Source organism: Chelonia mydas, chromosome 13 (assembly GCF_015237465.2).
Source record: "Chelonia mydas isolate rCheMyd1 chromosome 13, rCheMyd1.pri.v2, whole genome shotgun sequence".
Classification (NCBI taxonomy): Eukaryota; Metazoa; Chordata; order Testudines; family Cheloniidae; genus Chelonia; species Chelonia mydas.
The window spans coordinates 28,579,144-28,600,978 of NC_051253.2; the positions used below are offsets into that span (position 1 = coordinate 28,579,144).

The 21,835-nt window shown below is 43.7% G+C and overlaps 1 protein-coding gene across 5 annotated transcripts in view; it reads right to left on the bottom strand.

The window, feature by feature from the left end:
• TOX2 (TOX high mobility group box family member 2) overlaps positions 1–21,835 on the bottom strand; it is a 257,175-nt gene that overhangs the window by 140,209 nt on the left and 95,131 nt on the right. For all 5 annotated transcript variants that reach the window (XM_037915733.2, XM_037915730.2, XM_037915734.2 and 2 more), the window contains exon 2: positions 19,428–19,493. In XM_037915733.2, coding sequence (XP_037771661.1) covers positions 19,428–19,493 — 66 coding nt within the window. The remainder of the gene's footprint in view (positions 1–19,427; positions 19,494–21,835) is intronic.

Here is a 21,835-nt window from a genome sequence, read left to right on the forward strand (position 1 = left end):
CGCCCAACTCACAATAGGCCAAAGTAGAAAATCTTACTTGTCACAAATCATGTGATAACATAGTTATCAGTGCTCGGAATCAATCATTAATATGTAAAGTCCTGACTTCCAATCAAACTTTATCACAGTGGGTAGTTGTGGAGACAAGCAGTGAAGAATTAACATAGTGGAAGGATTTGGAAAATCTGAAGACAGAAATAGCTCATGCATAAAAGTTATTGAATTGTCAATGTCTAAAGTAACAACAACAAGGAGTCTGGTGGCATCTTAAAGACTAACAGATATATTTGAGCATAAGCTTCCGTGGGTAAAAACCTCACTTCTTCAGATGCATGGAGTGAAAGTTACAGATGCACACATAAATATACTGACACATGAAGAGAAGGGAGTTACCTCACAAGTGGAAAACCAGTGCTGACAGGGCCAATTCGATCAGGGTGGATGTAATCCACTCCCAACAATAGATGAGGAGGTGTCAATTCCAGGAGAGGCAAAGCTGGGTCTGTGATGAGCCAGCCACTCCCAGTCCCTATTCAAGCCCAAATTAATGGTGTTAAATTTGCAAATGAATTTTAGTTCTGCTGTTTCTCTTTGAAGTTTGTTTCTGAAGTTCTTCCAATTCCTCAGACAGAGAAAAACACCTACAAGATCTTTATCAAGCATTCTTAAAACTACAATACCCACTGAGGGAAGTGAGGAAACAGATTGACAGAGCGAGACGGGTACCCAGAAATCACCTACTACAGGACAGGCCCCACAAGGAAAACAACACAACACCACTGGCCATCACGTACAGCCCCCAGCTAAAACCTCTCCAGCACATTATCAATGATCTACAACCTATCCTGGAAAATGATCCCTCATTCTCACAGATCTTGGGAGACAGGCCAGTCCTCGCTTACAGACAGCCCCCCAACCTGAAGCAAATACTCATCAGACCACAGAAACACTAACCCAGGAACCAATCCCTGTAGCAAACCTTGTTGCCTACTCTGTCCCCATATCTACTCTAGTGACACCATCAGAGGACCCAACCACATCAGCCACACCATCAGAGACTCATTCACCTGCATGTCTACTAATGTTATATATGCCATCATGTGCCAGCAATGCTCCTCTGCCATGTACATTGGCCAAACTGGACAGTCCCTACATAAAAGAATAAATGGACACAAATCGGACATCAGGAATGGTAACATACAAAAGCTAGTTGGAGAACACTTCAATCTTCCTGGACATTCTATAACAGATTTGAAAGTAGCTATACTTGAACAAAAAAACTTCAGAAACAGACTTCAAAGAGAAACAGCAGAATTAAAATTCATTTGCAAATTTAACACCATTAATTTGGGCTTGAATAGGGACTGGGAGTGGCTAGCTCATTACAGAAGCAGCTTTGCCTCTCCTGGAATTGACACCTCCTCATCTATTGTTGGGAGTGGACTACATCCACCCTGATCGAATTGGCTCTGTCAACACTGGTTCTCCACTTGTGAGGTAACTCCCTTCTCTTCATATGTCAGTATATTTATGTCTGCATCTGTAACTTTCACTCCATGCATCTGAAGAAGTGAGGTTTTTACCCACAAAAGCTTATGCTCAAATATATCTGTGAGTCTTTAAGGTGCCACCGGACTCCTTGTTGTTTTTGTGGATACAGACTAACACGGCTACCCCCTGATATTTGTCTGAAGTGACTGTCACTGTTAAAGAAAAATAAAGCATGGTCCGGGAAGCAGCAATAACTGACTTTAGAGGTGCAGTAAGTGGGCTTAAAAGCAGAGAAGAGGCCTTTATTATAAATATTACACCTCTGTTTCTAAGGTGATCTGCTTCCTTGGAGGGTGCATTTTTTCAAGGCTTACTGCACTTTTCCTGCTTTCAGTACAGCACCATCCCCTGTATCCTATTGACCACAAAATATTTCAGCTGTGCTCTAGGGGCATGCAGTGATTTCAAAGTTTTCAGAACTACTAGAGACGCTGTATGTTATGGGATACCATTGGTGAGTTGATCTTCACTGATTCAGCTTTCTTGTATGTCATCTTCATCAGTCTTTGGAGTTTCTAGATCAGCAGTACTACAGGACCGACAGACATTCCAGCTCTGATCCATGCTAGGAGTTCTTCACCAACACCAAAAGATCCCTAATTATGACATTTACTCTTGTATGTTCAGCCAAATCTCAGGTGTGTTTCCTAGCACTCTAAAAGAGTGTATTATTGCCCCTTATATTCTCCTTCTAACTTGCATAGCGAATGTACAATTCTGGAACCTTATATGCACCTTTTCTTATCTAAGTGCTAGATCTGCAAACATCTTGATGTTTTGAGGCTGACAAAGGTTTGGTTATTGTAGCATAATATACCTTGCAACTGAGTCTTTTCCTCTTAGGTTCCAATTCTTCCATAATAAAATTCCTTGGATTTAAGGTCCAGCCAATGAAGCTGTATTAAGCAGGATTTCTCTCAACTTTTGCCAGTTGTACATCTTTGGAGCGTTTTCCCCAACTTCCTCATGGCTCCTGCCTTTTGTTTACATCTACTAATCATTTATCTCTGTATCTTTTCAGAACATGGGGCCAGATTCTCCGCTGGTGTAAATCAGTGCAGCTCCACTGAAGTCAATGGATCAGCTCCCCAGCTGGCATAAAACAGTGTACCTCCACCACAGCAGTCAATGGATCAATGCCAGTTCACAGCAACAGAAGACCAGGGCCTTTGTCTTAAATCCACTCTCTCTCCCCCTCCCTGCTGATCAACAGTCATGTCCTAGAGTTGCAAAATATTGATTGAAGCCTGTATGCCCCATTCTCAGCCATATTTGAATCAGACCTCTACTCCAGAGTTTGCCTAACAGATTGTCCTTAGTCTTGCATTCTTGCAACCATACTAATATTCTCAGTCTATTTTCCATCTCTAATCTTATTGGGCCAAAATCACCACTGTTTTATGTGACTGCAATTCCAATCAAGCCAAAGAAAATGCACTTATTCACACCAGTGAATTTGTCCCACTGTCTCTAAGAACTTCTAAACATTATTCCTTTCCTGATTCTCCTCTTACATATACTGGTTTTATACCGGTGCAACTTCATGAACTACTCTTGATTTACACAGCTGTGTTAAGAGAAACAAGTCCCCAGTTTTCTCTAATGCCCCTATCTATTGGAGCTTACTCTCAGAGAAAGTCTTTTACCTCTCTGCCATTAAGAAGACTTTTGTTTTTCAATTTCGTTGGCTCTTCTTGAGTCACCTCTTCCCAAAGTTTTGCCTGATATTTGGGGGTCTCCACAAATCGTAGATTCTCTGTTCACCTGACACACCTAACCCATGTGAAGACTCCAGTTACTGTTTCCTGATGGTTCTTCAAGAATAAACAATCTGAAGAATCATGCCCTCATGTCCAGAGCAATCATGGGTCTTTAATTCTAAACATCCTAACACGATTTGATTCTACCACCCAAGCCAGTGGAGTTACACAAGCTCTACAATTTGGAGTTAATTCACAAGATTCATGAAAATTATGCACTGCTTGGTATGTTTTCCTTCCTGCAGATTTGGTAATCTTTGTCTGTCCCTCTGTCATGTTGCAAAGAATTCTCAGCCCTGGTCTACACGACGAGTTTAGGTCAAATTTAGCAGCACTGGTGGATCACAAGGGACGTTGAAAAGTACCAGTTATTTTCTGGTCTGGGAAGTAAGTCCCTTCCTGCAGCTGTTCAAACAGACCAGAGTTCCTGAAGATGCGAGCATCATGTACCTTTCCCAGCCATCCCACTTTAATGTCGGTGAAACGTCCCTTGCAGCACCATTTAGCAGCGTTAGATTGATTTAACCCTGCACCCGTCCATCCGACGAAGCCATTTTTGTCGACTTAAAGGGGTCTTAAAATCGATTTCTGTACTCCTCCCCGATGATGGGATTACCTCTGAAATCGACATCGCCGGGTCAAATTTGGGGTAGTGTGGATGCAATTCAACGGTATTGGCCTCCAGGAGCTATCCCAGAGTGCTCAATTGTGACTGCTTTGGACAGCGCTTTCAACTCAGATGCACTACCCAGGTACACAGGAAAAGCCCCGGGAACTTTTGAATTTCATTTCCTGTTTGGCCAGCATGGCGAGCTCATCAGCACAGGTGACCATGCAGTCCCAGAATCACAAAAGAGCTCCAGCATGGACCAAACGGAAGGTACTGGATCTGATCGCTGTATGGGGAGATGAATCCATGCTATCAGAACTCCGTTCCAAAAGACGAAATGCCAAAATATTTGCAAAAATCTCCAAGGGCATGATGGACAGAGGCTACAACAGGGACCCGCAGCAGTGCCGTGTGAAAATTAAGGAGCTCAGGCAAGCCTACCAAAAAACCAAAGAGGCAAACGGCTGATCCGGGTCAGGGCCCCAGACATGCTGCTTCTATGATGAACTGCATGCAATTCTATTGGGGGCCCCTACCACTAACCTACCCCTGTCTGTGGACACCTGCAAGGGGGGAGTCTCATGCAACAGGGCTGAAGATTTTGGTGATGAGGAAGATGAGGAGGAGGAGGAGGAGAGCACACAGCAGGCAAACGGAGAAACCGTTCTCCCCGACAGCCAGGAACTGTTTATCACCCTGGAGCCAACACCCTCCCAAGGCGGGCTCCCGGACCATGAAGCAGTAGAAGGCACCTTTGGTGAGTGTACCTTTGTAAATATAATACATGGTTTAAAAGCAAGCGTGTTTAATGATTAATTTGCCCTGAAGACTTGGGATGCATTCACAGCCAGTACAGCTACTGGAAAAGTCTGTTAACGTGTGTGGGGATGGAGCATGGAAAAAAGGAGCGAAATGATGGTCTGCCATTGCTTTCACGGAGGGAGGGGCGACTGACGACATGTACCCAAACCACCCGTGACAATGTTTTTGCCCTATCAGGCATTGGCAGCTTAACCCAGAATTCCAATGGGCGGCGGAGACAGCGGGAACTGTGGGATAGCTACCCACAGTGCACCGCTCCGTAAGTCGATGCTAGCCATGGTAGTGAGGATGCACTCTGCCGACTTAATGCACTTAGTGTGGACATATGCAATCGACTGTATAAAATCGATTTCTAAAAACTGACTTCTATAATAGCAACCTAATTTTGTAATGTAGACATACCCTCAGTTTCTTGTGTGGATAGTAGGTAACTACTTTTCTAACGGTTTGAGACCGGTGTCCAACTCCTTCAGCACCTGAACCCAGCATCTCCAATCCCAGAAAGCATCTTCATAAGAGTACATTGTTCATTAGAAGGAAGATTTGCTTCAATTCTAGCTTTATCTCTTGAACTCGCTTCATTCTATTTAGTCCCTGAGATATTTTTGAGGTGCACCTTTATTACACTAATATCCCACACCTCCCACAGAATTCACTGATGAGCATATACAACCTTGCTTTTGGCTCTGTCACATGGTACTGATGCTTCTTAAGGTTGGGTCAAAAAATTCTGTCTTTGTCCTGATTCAAATTAGAGATTTTTGGCAAGTTCTTGGGGGGAAAAACCCTACTCTTTTGAATAACTAGAGCAAGGGAGTTTCTTGGGTCAATATATATACTGTTTTATATATATATATAAAAACAGACACTGCAGTGGTCTTCGTCAGATCTCTAATGCAAGGTCATTAACAGTTTGCAGCTGTTATTTACTTTCAGGTACCCAGAGTTTCACTCTTCCCATTGTTGTTGTTCCTGATCCAGCTGGTGTCAAATGGGGACCTAGGCAGATTGGTGAAATGTATGTGTCCACCTGTCCACAGATGAAATTCAGCCACAGTATATTGTCCCTACAAGGCACTCTCTGTACCATCTGACTTCTTCTCAGATATCTACAATTGTATTTGATGCTATTTTCCCCCAGAGTAACTGCAGTAGAAACAGAGACTATTCCTTTTGGCTCCAGGAGCTGTTCAGTTACATTATCTTTTAGTCCTGTGAGACATTGTGGCTGTTCTTTCAAACACAACCCTACTGTTAACAATGCAGGAGTTCTTTGAGACCTAGAGGTTGAAGACAATGTTTATTCTACTGTAACACCAAGGTAATTTTTCCCCATTTAAACAATATAGCCAATCTTACACCCAGATATGGATGCTTCTACTTCCACAACCTTCATTGCTATCAGGCTAAATTACCGTAATGCCTTCCTGGCTGTACCCTCAAAAACATTTAATTGGCAGATAGAAGCTCATACAAAATTCAGGAGCTTAGATCTTCACTTGTACTTGCATTCATCTCAATATTACTCCTGTTTGGACAGATCTATATTAGTTGCTTATTCCACTAACCTCAATATAACATTATTTTCCTCATTTTTGAAATACAGTTTATGATATTGTTGCTGCATAGTCTGCTGAGGAGGGCATTTCACATATTCTGGTGTGTCCCCTGTAGTCTGCTGATAAAGCTCCTCTGTTTTTGATCCTCCAACACAGCATAAAAATTATACAGTAGTATTTGAAAAATAGCATATGAACAGTGAAGAGAGTACTTTTAATGCACGCACACAAGGGGACAGAGATAAGACTCCCTGTTCAACCTTTACTTTTGCATTTCTTGACTTCTTGATATTGCATTTTTTAACCATGTAACTAACTTTGTGTTAACATTTTGTTCATCATGGAATTCTAAATATATCCCCACCCAATCTAAATAAAATTAATTTTTCACTCTTTCAATTAGGAACTTTGCATATTAGTTCTTTTTATTATAACAATAATGGTTGGCTATTTTATTGTCGTGACTTTTATTTGTAAGATGCATTATAACCAAATTGTTGTTCATCACGAACCTCATAAATACAAAACTTGCGAAGGGTAAAAGCAAAGGAGAACACGCTGCTCATCTCATTCATGCACTTCAGTGAAGCAAGACAATCAGGCCAAGGAAGTTGATAGAATATTGGCTTACATTTAGAATCACCAAGAAATCAACAAGCCAGTAGGACAAATAGCCTACTGTTCGAAGCCTACTATAACAACATCAGGGTTTTTTTTTTAAACAATCTGGTTGATGTTCCTCTGACCCGTGTCTTCTTTAAGTAGCCAAGATCAATTGATTACAAAGATTATGAAAGACTGCCTCTTCCCCCAGAAGTTTACACAAACTCAGGTCCCTGAGACTCATTAAATGGCATGGGAGGCTGAAAATTCATCAGGATCCTTGAATGGAAATCATGCCAAGAAGCCTTCTCATAGCATCATGGACCACTTTACTTTCTTTTTGCAAATACAGACTAACACGGCTGTTACTCTGAAACCTTTACTTTTCCTGTATTTATCCACTGTTCACTCTTTAATAGAGCAAGATTCAAAATAAGGGTCACCTCTAGCTGTCACCCATACATGCAGAGAGTCTCTTGGTTTCTTACAACAGCGTTATCAAATGAGCAGTATCATCTGTCGACAGCTAACACTGAAAGGGCTGGAGGAAACCCCTGATCTGTGTCAGCACTGAAGTCTTGGCAAGGATACCGAATTCATCTTACTTGCACCTAGTAACACCTACGTATCAGCAGTAAATGGACTGCTGGTATTTACAGGGTGCAGCGGAGTCGTAGCCGTGTCAGTCCTGGTCCAAGAAAAGAGATTACCTCACTCACCGTGTCTCTCTGGTATGTATTGGGGACATACATGCATCCTGGCATGCATATAAGGATTTGCATTTGTGTGTCATGTTTGGAAACAGAAGGATATTTCAAAGAGCCGAAGATCTGTGACAATAAGGAAGGAGGGTAAGAGTCCATTGCTGGAGCTTTAGTCACAGGAGTTGGGAAGTCTCTGCTGCTTGCAGGTGGCCTGGACTGGCATAGCCATTCCCATTTCACTGTCTAGCTGCAGCACTGCTGTGTATATTTGGCTGCTCAGCACACCTGCTCCCACGTCGAATAAAACCCGTATATTGATTGTATTTCTTCTTTTATTGTTAAATGCACCCTCTCTCCTTCCCTCTAATGGGTGTAGGACTGCACCATCCCAAAAGCGATGGATGGTCAAATCTTTCTCTAACAGTTTTTCTCTTTCTGTGACAATGGAGTATCTCGAACCCTAGCCCACTGGACTAAACATTGCTATAGCCCCGGCTCTGCTTCTTCTTCAGCACATGTTGGCTCAGAATTTTTTCCCCTCCCCTTACCAGAATCTACCCAGGACCAGTGCCCATGTGGTAATGCTCAGAGCATCCAAGGCTGATGTCATGTTAACAGGAGAGAAAGCCAATGCCCTCTCCCCTTTTACCTTCCACCCAACACCCCCCATTACCCTCTAGTCTCTGCATACATAACTCTCTCCTCCCACGCACTCACAGAGTTGAAGTAACAGCTAATCCGTGCCCTGCCTCTGACTGCCTATCTGCAGTCACTGTTCCAGTCCTATCCATGATCGGGGAGTCTGTTTAACTAACCAATCAGCCCATTTCCAATGTTCTTAGGCTAAGGAACAATGTTCATGCAAATGCTTCTCAAATGCCTTTAACTTTCAAGTTCTGAAAGGGAGCAGTGATAAACACACTACCCCTGGTGCTGGTTGTTCGTACAGATCCCTAACTTTGATACACAGCATGCACCCCAAGCACAGGAAGCAACACTGAATAACTAATCAGTGCAGGCAAGAGAGGCAGGGCAGCACTGAGGGCGAAAGAAACTGTCTGGGGGACAGCTGCCAGCTGGGAAGGCCAAAAAAAAAATAATCACACTATAGAGGAACAGCCTTGCCAGAGGAACGGCTGTGTAACGACAGGTCCTTGGCAAACCGTGGCAATGGGGAACAACTCTGATCCCAAAGGGAAGCATCCTGCAGAGCCGATGACATGTTGGGTGTGTCTGACCTGGGCAGTACAGCAGCAAACTACAGGTGCATAAATCTGGGACCAGTTTCTGCTATGTAGAGGAAGAAAAAGAGAAAGAGAACAAAGAGCAGGGAAGAAATGGAGGAAGAAACAATTGTCTGTGGAGATGAAGGAGAGTTCTATAAAGGAAGTGCAAGCTCAGAGTTGAACTCTTCCTCTTGTTCTCTCTTTTCTCTCCCCCTCCTCATATAGCTTTCCCCTTCTTTCTTACCCTCCATCATTTCTCATTGTAATGAACGGAAACTCCTCCCCATTCTTCATTTGGCATGCGTCAGTCACAGGTGCAGTTCACCAATTAAGCCCTCCTGATTGAAGCACCTCTGTGTTCCTTTGTGGTGCCTGGACCCTTGTTTGATGAACTTCCTATTTTTGGCGGGGGTTGGGGGGAAGTCTATGTGTGTGGGGGTAACTGTATTCCTTCCTCTTCAGTAGGAACACACACGTGGAAACACTCCTGGGTTTCCTCCTGTTGTGCTTCTTTACCTTTTCTCTCCCAGTGTTACTGCGATGCTATGATGCTGGTGGCAGTTCTGAATGCGTTCAGGGTCTGTGTTGTTGGCAGTGCGGACTATTGGGGTGAGTTGTCACACACACTGAAGTGTTGCACTGGAACTGCCTCGTGTAGACCCTGCTAGCATGAACTAACGGGTACCTAGTTTGCAATAGCAGGGTCTATACAGGGCAGTTACAGCACAACACATTAGCATGCGCTGCAACTTTCCTCCTCATAGTCTGCACTTTGGGGCTCTGTAAACAAGCCCTAAGGCTCTGGTGTGGAGTGGGCTCACTGTATATATCTGCCCACAGTCCAGTCTTACTTTATATACAACTCTTCTCTTGACATTCTGTTACAATTCAGTTGAAACTGGGTCTTTAGGGGAGGAAGTGTAGTGCATCACCATCATCACAAAGTTTTACAGCACATTTTATAACCTCGGGTTGCCAAAGCTATCTCCGTCTAATCTGTAATACCAGCAATATATGGGGAAGTTCCTGGTATCCTCACTAGTCTCTAATTATGCTATTATTTACTTTTATATTATTGCTTGTTTACCAAACTCAGTTTTACTGTAATGGCCAATTCTTCATAACTAGCAAAACTATTGTTATGTTAAATGAGTGTTCTAAATGTTATTTATTATTTGATAAAAGCTGCGTAACCCTGAATGAGGGCATTAAATGGCAAGAACACTGCTTCAAATTCCCATTTTAAATAAGTCACCATGACAGCTGTGCCTTTATAAAACACATTATAGCGGCACCGAGACCCGTATGGCTCAGGGATATATACAAATTATACAGTTTCTGTCATTCAATCAAATAAGAGGGACGTTTTGACCCAAGAAATGAGTCAAATACAAGTTGTAATTGAACACCCAACAGAGGCCATGATGGTAATGCATCTTGACATCTGATCAAACAACCCTGACCATTTGCCCCCCAAGATCAGTGAGATACTGTATCTGTTATGACTAATACAGACCAAAGTTTAAAGATTATGCAAATAGATACAGTAGAGAGATGTTGATTTATACACATTCACACCGTGTATATATACACACACACACACACGCACTCATCCCAATTTTATTTATATGCACATGCGTGCGCACACACACTATAACTATCTATCCAAGTCTCTCTCTATAGATATATGCTTGATTCTATTCTCACCTATGCCAGGTCTCCATTAGTGTAACTCCGCTGAAATTTTTTAATCCTGATTTACACTATGTGAGATAAAATTCTGGCCTTTATTTTATATACACACTAACACATATACACAAACAGATTCCTTTAGGGCCAAATTTATCACTGGTATAAATGGGTGCAATTCTATTGACTTTGAATGAGGTGCTCCAACTTACACCAATGATTAATTTGGCCCATGCAGTAAACATACTAACTGCTTTACAGAAAATAAGTGGATTTGTGAAATCAGGTGTCTTCACAAGCCGACTTGTGCAATTCATGTTCTGAAAGGAGATTATTTTCACCCAACTCCAGATTTTCAGCATTTTGCATCTAATCTGTACGTTAGTTACCAAAATTGCAGTGCAGTTACAGAAATCTCATACTTCCAGATCAGACTTCCCTGTGCAATTTGTTATGCACAAATGCAGTTCTTAAATACTAAGCTCTTATGTTTTCTGGTACGTTGGAAAGCAGCATGAGTGCCGCAGCAGTGCAATGCCATCAAAATAGCATTACTGTGAAGATTGGGGCCCATCTATACAAAGCTTTTGTACCAATTTAACAATAATATTTTCTAAACTGATAGAGTTAAATCAGTACGATCCCTAAGGTAGATGCAGTTTTACCAGTAAAAGAAGATGCTTGTGTCGGTATCACTTTTTAAACTAAACTGTATGGATATAAACCCCTTTGCAGCAGTATAGCTGCAGCCAAAGGGAGAGGTGTACCAATGTAACCGGTGTAGGAACTGATGTAGTTGAATTGGTATAAACTATGTGTAGACAGGCTACACTAGTCGCAATGATGGTATTTTTATAGCATCGCACTGCTGGAGCACTCATGCTGCTTTACAACATTATTACGTATCGTATCTGTGATTGGGGTGCCCCGTGCCAATCTATAACACCCTTCCTCCTTTAAAACACTCTTACCATCCAGTGCCCAATTAGACAGCAGGTAAAGACAAGGTGGCAAGAGAGAACCTGGCCAAACCGTCTCAATTTCAAACTCAGCAAAGCTTTTGGTATTTTTCTCTGTCTCACTAACAGAAAGAGGGGGGAAAAAAAAAGACTCGCTTCACTCATTCAAGAGCCTAGTGAAGACAGAACGGATCATATTGCTGTCCCCAACAAGACAAGGTAGAATCATCCCTATCAAACACCTCTTACCATCTCCAGTAGGATGCCTGAAGAGCCCCTTTCCATTGATCTGCATTGTAGCATAGTGTATCTCACTACAAATTAGACTGTACTGCTCTGACTAACATGCATGAGGTGGGAGAAACTGCAAAGTAGGCAGGCCAAGGTCTGATTCTATTCACAGTTCTGCCACTGCTTCACTACAGGTGATCTCGAGCAAGTTATTCACTGTGCCTGTTTACTCATCTATTATACAGAGACAACAACCCCCCACTGAATGCATCCGATGAAGTGAGCTGTAGCTCATGAAAGCTTATGCTCAAATAAATGTGTTAGTCTCTAAGGTGCCACAAGTCCTCCTTTTCTTTTTGCGGATACAGACTAACACGGCTGCTGCTCTGAAACCTGTCATTAAAGGGTACTGTGAGCTTTAGTTAGTTAATGTTTGTAATGCGCCTTTAAATTCTCACTGTAAGTGGAAAAGACCATGAATACCAGACCAACCAGCCTTATACACGTATCAAACTGCATTCCGAATTTCTTAACCTTTGCTTTCACAAGCATTCACATTGCTAGACTAGTCTCTCCATTTGTTTTTTAATTATAGTCCCACTTCTGTCTTATTTTGCACAGTACACTGGATGACTGGTAACCTACCTGTACATTCCTCAGGATTTTACATTATTTAGCTACTCTTCGGTTCAAAAAAAGGAAACTGACAAGGGTGAAGAATGACACTCTACCATCTTTATCGGACACAATAGATACTTCACTCATCTCAGGGGTCAAATGTCCACGGTCGTTTGATCAGATGTCAAGTGGAATTAATACCACGGCCCCTGTTGGGGGTTGAATTACATTTCGCATTTGACTCATTTCTGGGGTCATATGTCCCTCGTGTTTGATTGAACAACAGGAATTATTCTCATGGAGCAGTTTCTACCACTGTGGCTAGGGGTCTGTCAGCATTTCCATTATGCTGTAGGCCTCCATGTTCATGGGTTTAGTTCTCCACTGAGACAGCCTCTTTCTGGCATGAAAACATGACATATAATGAATAGCCTGGGAGCGAATCTTTCAAACATAAGGTTCAGGGAAATAGTGGATCGGTGAGCTTTAAAATGTACATTGCTGTTGTTTATATAAAATAGCAGCTCTGGAACATGCTACCGCTCAGAAGGAAAGAAGTGTACACACAGTTAGAATAGGGAATTGGGCTCTGAGCCTCGCTTTACCGCTGAGAGACTTTAGAAAAGTACTCAGGACACAATTCTGCAAGGTGCTGAGTCACAGGAGCTGAAGATATGAAACCCATTACTGGGGCTGCTTATCACAGAATCAGGCCCCTTAATCTCTCTATGTCAGTGTCCCCAGTTGTCTCAATATCCCCAACTGTATCTACCTGATGGGAAAGGAAGAGGTTGAGAGGCTTAATTAATGGTTGGTAAAGCACTTTGAAATTCCTGGATAGAAAGTGCTAAAAAAGAGCAAAGTTTTAACATCATCAAATTGCAGTTACAAACACTACACATGGAGGCCATTTAAATCCAAAAGGCTAACAGCCATTACGTTCAACAGAAAAATGATTGAATCGTAAATCTAATCCCCAGGTGGTATTTTGGAACAAAAGTGCAGGAAAGTACAACACTGCACTTTAAAAATTAGCTACAGCATGTAAGCAAAAAAGAGAGTTAGTTCTTAACCACCATAGACATATAGGGCCAGATTCTCCACTGCATCCCGCTAGCCTAATCCTGGACTGGAGTAACTCCATTGATTTCAATGGATTTCACAAAGTGACCCCAGCATAAAACTGGGGTAACAGAGAAAATCTAGCCCATATGTTTAAGCAAAATTTTCCTGCCCAAAATTAGCTTTTGTGGTCTATAAAACAGAAAATCCATTAACTTAGAATTTCTCAGGTGTCATTGATTAATTTGATCCGAACGATATACTCTGACCATCACTGATGTGCAGTCACCTCTGGGATGGAACGCAGCATCTACGGTAAGAACATAAGAGCTTCCATATTGGGTCAGATTATGGTCCATCTTGCCCAGTAGTATGTCTCCGATAGTGGCCCATACCAGAGCTTCAGGGCGAGTGTACAGAACAGGGCAATTATGAAATGATCCACCCACCTTCCACTCCTGGCATCCAGTAGTCAGAGGTTTAGAGTTGCATCCCTGACCATCTTGGCTAATAGCCATTGATGAACGTATCCTTCATTAAACTTATCCAGTTCTTTTTTGAACCCAGTTATACTTCTGGCCTTCACAAATTCCCAGGGCAATCAGTTCCATGGGTTAGTTGTACGTTGTGTGAAAAGATATAATTTATTGTTTGTATTAAACCTGCTGCCTATTAACTTCATTGGGTGACCCCTGGTTCTTGTGTTTTGGGAAGGGGTAAATAACACTTCCTTATTCACTGTCTCCACACCAGTCATGCTTTTATAGACGTCTTGCATATTCCCCATTAGTTCTCTCTTTTCTAAGCTGAACAGCCCTGATCTTTTTAGTCTCTCCTCAAATGGAAGCCATGCCTTACAGTGCACAGTGGCACTATGTAAAAGTTCAGAACAGGAAATGAAGAAAAAACCAGATCCACTGGTTATAACGTAATGGATGCTACAATTACTAACTATGGTTTCTATTGATCCCCAAGGAGCGTGGGTTCTGAATGGTGTCCCACTGCATGCTATAAAGCTATACCTGCGGTGGTGACTTACCTGTCTCTCAAATGTGACTCTGGAGCTGTGCTCCTGAACTTGTAATGTGCTTGGCAAACACTAAATCACGTCTGGAGCGCTCACCGTAATAGAACCCTTGTGTCGTTAGTAATGAAGTCATGGCCAGTGTAATAAAACACTCCTAGGTAAACAAGCAATCATGCGAAAGTAAACAATGGCAGGGCTAGCGACTAATGAGGGTGGAAGCTGGGAATAGGGAATGACTGCTGCCATTACACAGCAGGTAAAGCTCCTTTTGGCAACTCTGGAATATGCTATGAAACCTCACGGTAACATGGGGATGCTCTCAGGGACCGAATTTCTCACACTCCTTCCGCCCTGCTTCTATCCCTGCTCTCTTCTCCCCCCCGCCAGCAAGGATTAGTAATGGGCTCCGGAGCAGGGCAGTGAGAAGCGACAGACTGCATGAGCACCCACACCACTGGATGTGCTTGGAGGCTTAACACCAGCATTGGCAGGATAATGTCTGTACCAGTAACCTGATACTTTGCCTTGTGCTCTTCGCTCCTTCCTTCTTCCAGGTCCACTACTCCTCCCTGTCAGTCAGTCCAAAGGCGTGGTGCTAGAAGGTGTCAGCTGACATGCCCCAGAAGTCTGGTGTAGAGGAGACACCCCGTACCTTTGATATGTGTTAAGCAGCCAAACTGAAGCCTTGTGAGGCACGTAGGGCCTTGTCTAGACTAGGATGTAAAGGTATGTCATTGGATGAAGTTACCTAGTTCCATCTACCAATGCACCTTTAAAGGCCAATCAAGACAAAGCTTTGGCCTCCTCCCAACTTTTCTCACATTGCCCCCTAAGCTCCAACAGCCTTCCTCCCACTTCCCATATAGCAAATGCCCCCACTCTCCTCCCAAAGCCTGGCCTTCTCTCGGGAAGGCTTCCCACACTGACCCCAAACTAGATACATCTCTGTTCTGTCTCAGATTGTTATTATTAGAAGCAGTAGTATTTGTATTACCATAACATCTCAGAGACCCTGTCATGGAGCAGAACCCCATTCTGCTAGGGGCTGTAGAAACACAGAACAAAAGGATGGTCCCTGCCCCAAAAAGTTTACCACCTAAGTATGGACTGCTGGCCCCCAGGGCTGTAAAGTCATACGGTGATGCCTTTTAGATCCCCAGCCAGGACTCTGGAGGATCCAGAAAATAGAATGGATCCAGAGACTCCATCCCAAACTTTGCATTGTGCCTGTGCAAGCTGGGACAGGACTTTCAGGGCCAAGATCCTCTGGAGGATGCATGAGATGTAAGGTACAGGCAAGTGGTGATGGTGAAACTGGTCACCATGTAGCTTCCCATGGCCCCAGACGCATTTACCTCAGGATCTGCATAATAACTCCTGTTGCTGCAAAACACATGGCCAGTGGTCTGTCTGGGTATTGATGAGAATGCAGCTTATTTAGGACAGGGCAACGCCGCGTGGGGAGGAATGAGCCAAAGTTCACTATAGCACAGGAGCAGTGGGAAGTGCTCTTTCTGCAATTCCTAGCCCTCTCCAGGTCTCCCACAGAGGCTCATGGGCTTTGCTTCCTTCACTTGCAGTCTCACCCTCCTTATCGTCATCCCACCAGCTCCTCCTCTTCACTGGTTCTGAGTACTGCAAAGCATTATAGGGGCTCTGGACCCAGGAGCAGCCTCATCTTCACCCATTTGGTGTGTATTTCTTTCCCTCTATCCACAGTGGGAGGTCATCGTGCAGCAGGGGCAGAGCATGTCCCTACCACAGTGCATGTCCACTTCACATCCTGCTGTGTCTCTGAAAGGTGCCTCCCAACCTTCCATGATGCTTCTCTTGGTTTTACCCCTGCCCCCTTTGCCTCTTGGCTTCCTCCTTTCCCCTCGTCTCTCCCACTCCTTTCTCCTGTTGCCTCTTCCCATACATGCCTTCCCCTGTTACCCCACCTATGTTCCTCCCAGCCCTCTCTAGTCCTGTATGCCCCAGTGCGAGGGAACCGAGCAGCCCAGGAGGAACAAGCATGGTGCCATAGAGCAAGGGTGGGCTTTGCAGACAGGGGGAATATGCTTCTCTCTAGAGGCATCAAAATGGGAGCCCAAAATGATTCTGCAGATTAATTCAGGGAAGACACTAAATGTGCTCTCCTCCTTCCCATGCAGATTGACTGGGAAAATGTCAATTTATAGGGCTGCAATAAAAAAGAGCAAAGAGAAGAGGCAATAACAGGAAAGCAAATAAGAGCCACAAAGTTGTCCCAACAGGTGTGCCAAGGAGAGCAGCTGAAAGGGGTCCTGCTAGCAAAGACAGGAGCAAAGGACACCACGAGCCCTGAGCTTTCTCGCAGCTCAGCTTACAAGCTGGCGGGCCCCAGAGAGAAAAATATTCTCCCCAGCAGGAAAGAAAAGGTGGAAAAGGCAGCTGAGCTATCATGCAAGTCAGGCTACGAGGCCCCAGACTGGATTGACAGAGTGCCATACAGAACGCTAACAGACACATACAGCGCTGCACACAGGAACCGTTAATTACCCCTCTGCCTCCTTAACCATGCTGCCACTGACCTCCCTTCCTGGATGGCAGCACGTCCCTTCATGCTGGTCTCTCTATAACAAACACCATCATGCTGACTCCGCCGACGTCCTTCCTCATATCTAGCATGCTACCCTCTGCAGCATTGAAAGAGCTTGGCAAGATACCCCACCCTTCACAAACTACCTCTCATGTTGCCAGCCAGTAGGCTGAGTGGTGGAGCTTAAAGCTCTGCTTTGCTTTTCCTTTGAGACATAGAAGATTCAGCCTCCCTGCCCTTCCCCCAGGGTGGTCTCTCTTTTACAACAGACTGACATAAGAAATAACCTTTTGTTTTTTGCTGATATGGTGTTGTTTGGGGGAGGGGAAGGGGTGGAGAGGGTTATGTGTTTTAGAAATTTTAGTGTTACCCTTAGCTGATCCTATGTCCAACCACAGTTAATTTCTTCCGTCTTAATTTTTTTAAGTTTATTTGGGGGATTGGTCCTGCTTTGAGCAGGGCGTTGGACTAGATGACCTCCTGAGGTCCCTTGCAATCCTGATGTTTTATTATTCTATTTTGTGTTTTAAAACATGGCTTGAATTTCCATTTGAATTAATTATTTACTAGATTTAAGAGTTTAAATTTTTTTTTTAACCGTCTCCTATTTTAAATCTGCACACTTATTCCCAAGTGCATGACAATGTGTCTTTCCTTATGAGAAAGTCGTCTCCTTTGTCTAGGAGAAATTTACTCATCATTTCTTAGCAGTGTTTCTTATTCTGGTTTCCCTCATGTTACCCACATAATAAGGAAGCAAGATATCACAAGGTCTGAGAGATAAATTTTATCACTTTACAATAGGAAATACAAATGGTTCCTTTTGGCTGCAGTTCAGGTCCCAGTACAGTCCATTCTCCCACACTATATTACTGATTTCATATTCAAAGTGGCCAGGTGAGTCATGCTGCACATTGGACTGGGAGCTTCTGACCTTTCTTGATTAGTATGTAAAGTTATTGCTCCTCGAGTTTTTTCTAACACAAGGACTCCCAGCCCTTCTTACGATTCATACTCCATTAATACACTTTGGTCTCCATCCCGAAAGATGCTAAACACCTGCAGTCCCAGTGGCTTTAGTTCAGACATTTGAGAATCATTTGTTCTTTTGCATCTGATCCTGATAAGCAACAGACAATTCCCTTGCTGTTTCAGCCCCACAGTCCAAGCGTGGTGGGTGTACAGCGCTTTGCTGGGGCCCTTTTTGAGGAAGCCCTTTTATAATTCCTGGACAAGTCAAATGAGAACAAGCACTGATGATCAAAAGGGGCATCCCCTTCCTGTCCTGCCATGCACAACCTGCACAGTACTCTCGGAAACGTGTCACCTATCAAGAACTGCCACTGGGCTCCCAGCCTGCAAGGCACTGTGTGCTCTGGCTCTGAAGTCAGTGGGACTATGCACATGCTTAAAATTAAACACACCTTAAATCCTTTGCTGCAATGGGGCCAGAATGCTCAGAGCCTTGTGGGATCAAGCTCTTTGAGATCAGACAACACAGGATGATTGGAGCTCGTCAGCAGCACTATCCAGTTCCCAATGAAAGAAGGGTTAACTCAAGCTCAGCTTCCCCTTTCCTTGCCCAGGCGCTCAGGAAGTGGGTGCTTGGAAATCTGAGGTGGGAGACTGTCTTTGGGGAGGTCAGACTGCACACCCAGGGTGAACCCTAGGCTGGGGGTTTTGGTCGCTTGTTAAGTTTATCTGGCGTATTTATTTTATTGTGACCATGTTCTCAAAACACAAGGCACTGCTCTTGCTATTTATTTGTTTCTGCTGAGTCATTTTAACACCTGACAACTGCAACATACATGCCTTTTCCACCCTCAGAAATCTCTTGAGCAAGAGCAGCCCCTCTCCTCTGGAGCCGGTGCAACAGAACCATTCCATGCAGTCTCGGAAAGCCTATGGCAGAGCGCCTCTCTCTCTCTGCATGGATCTGAGAAGCTCATGTACGTTACTTCTCAAGAAGGCAAACAATTTTTCTTCTTGTCTTCAGTTTACCATTTGTTTTACATCAAAATGTATAGCCTTGACGAGGTACGTAAGAAGCCTGAACAACAGGAATGTACCGTAACCTTGTCCCAGACAGCAGATAATAGCTTCCGGGAACCAGGAAGCTGGTAGTATTTTGTGCCTGGATAGAAATCCTCACATGGATTTATTATGAAATCTGTGATGCAATAACTTAACACAACTTTACTTGGCATCGTTTACAATGGACACTGCTATGTTACACTCATGACAGCTCATTGGCACCAGCAGTGTGGCATGGATGGAAATGAAAGCAGAATGTGTCTCTCTGGGTTGAACTTTCCAAAGCAGTCAAATGACTTAGGAGAAAAAGTCCACTGAAAGTCAATAGGACTTCTGCTCCTGCATCGCTCAGGCACTTTGAAAATGCCACCCTCTATGTCTTCACAGCCCACATAAGCGAAGTGACCCTTACCTGATTCGCTGATAGGAACTCCTGATTATTGTCATTCATTCCCATATACATGTTCTCTCCGTCAAACTGGAAAGACAAAAGGAAGTGACAGTTAGTGAAATGCAGAACTCTGCCCTTGATGGGCTTTTTGGATCCCATGCATTTCCCACCCCCTCAACATGGAGAATCAAGATCTGAGGAACAAAATAGTTATTTAAAACAACTAACTGTTTACTCAACTTCTTGCCTAGGGTTTTTGGGCCTAGGTTATAACCTCAGCTACATGAGAGTTTGAAACAGACCAACAGTACACACTCAAAAAGGAACCATCCAAACAGACCTAAAGTACTGAAAGGCACCACAGCCTACTGAGAATAACTGACTTTCCAAATCCTCCCATCTCTCAGACACCTCGTTCAGTTACCCCCAGCCCTCTCTCACACAAAGCCCCTCCACGGAAGGCCATTCAGGAAAATGCTAGGCAGAATTGTTTGGTTTTGTCAGAGGGAAAGTAGGGGGATAAAAATTATACTTGCAGCATGATGACAAGCTAGCTACACTCTTAGCATGGCACTGCAGCACAGCTCTGGATCATATATACATTCCAATAAAGGGAGACGTTAACGTTGATTAGAATGCCAAAGCACTGCTGTGTTAATTTTTAGAAAAATCATGAATTAACCATTTTAATCAGAACCATACAAATCAAAACCATAGACATAGTTGGAGCAAAGGTTAACCAGGCTAAGAGCTTACTAAAAATCACACTAAACCTTCAAATCTTTTATTCCTTATTTCTTTTCCCGCCACTGCTAAGGGCAAAGATGTGTAAGTCAGAGCTACACTTTTTCCCATTCAGCCTTCTTCACAGTCCTGTGCCAGCAAAACTGCGACTATGTATGATGCAAAGATCACGCATTGAATGTGCAAGATTATCTGTAGCTAGGCATGATTCCTACATACTCCTTGAATAACTGATCCCAGGTTTATGAGGCCACACAAACAGACACCGTCAAAATCAGGATCTTCAGCACAAATTACAGGCCTCTGCCACTAGAGCTAAAACTGCTCCACTTTAGCTATGTGTAAGCAGTAGGCTGCTGAACTGGCCAGGGCCAGCTACCCAGGAGAGATAGGGTCACGCACACGAAACCACTGTTACACGTTTATCCATTATCCACGCATGAGACTGGCATTTTTTGAGCTGCATGATTCAGTCAATGACATCACTATTCCTGATACCACACTTGCCTCCATGGTTACAAAACCAGGATAATCGCGAGCACTGAGTAGGAAGCTGTTTGGGAAAAGAGGCAGGTTATAAATGGGAGAAGGTATCTGTTCATCAGCAAATTGTAACCGGCAATGAGGAGGCAAGCACGGCAGTTTAAAGGGCTTTTGACGAAATAGTCAATCTCTAAAAGTTAACTGGAGAGCAGCATTCCTTTTTTCCCTTCTATTGGAAGACACAACACACCCTGCAAATCACAGTGGGCCCTGGGTCTGTTAATTCAAATCAACAAGCAGGAGCTAACGAGCTAAGCACCCTGCATTCTGAAGCACTGTTCTAGACCCTTGTTATAGGCATAAGGCCATGTCACATTGACCAGAGTCTTTATAAAATATGGAGGAGAGGTTCACTATAGGCCTATATTTGGCTAGAAGAAGCCTTAATTGCTTTGGAATGAAAATGTCTTGAGGGCACAGAGAAATCGTTTCTTCTTTTCAGTTTACAAAGCTCTGGGCGGGCCTGATTCACCTTTGCATTACTCTAGTTCTGCACCAGTGTAACACTGTGGGAAATCAGACCTCATGCCCGCAGGGAACTTTCTTTGTCTATATCAGCTGGAAACTTGGCAAGAAGCCATTCCCTTTTCACTCCGGCTCTGACTGCAGCAGGTCTCCTCCCTGTGGCTGGTCAAAGATGAGTCCATTCCAGAGGCAGCTTGAGAATGACCTGGCTACGTTTGTACGATCAGCTCAATGAGAATTTACATGCCCCCCTTGCATTCAGCACCAGACAACTAATCCAGTTACTAGACTCCAGAACCTTGGAGCTACAAAACTCTTCCTGTTAATCAGCTGGAACAACTCTCTCAGAATCAGAACCAAAAAACCCTTCCAGAACTGCCTCTGTCTCAAGGTATTGCTGGGGCAATTCCTGAGGCTAAGTTCACAAATTAATTATGACAATACAGTGGGATATGCCTTAAAACGTTTCTGAGTTAGAGTCAGTGGTATTGGCTCTAAATTACACAATATTCTTAGCAAGAGGGGGAGAGAGTCCTGATGCCCTTACAAGCCAAAGGATGACATGGAGATGCTTGGCCACTCTGTGTTTCTTCTGCTCCTGGCTATATAACAGATACCAGTTGTGCATTAACTGACCGGTAAATGCCTAGTGAATTGCTCACACAAGAACAATTAAA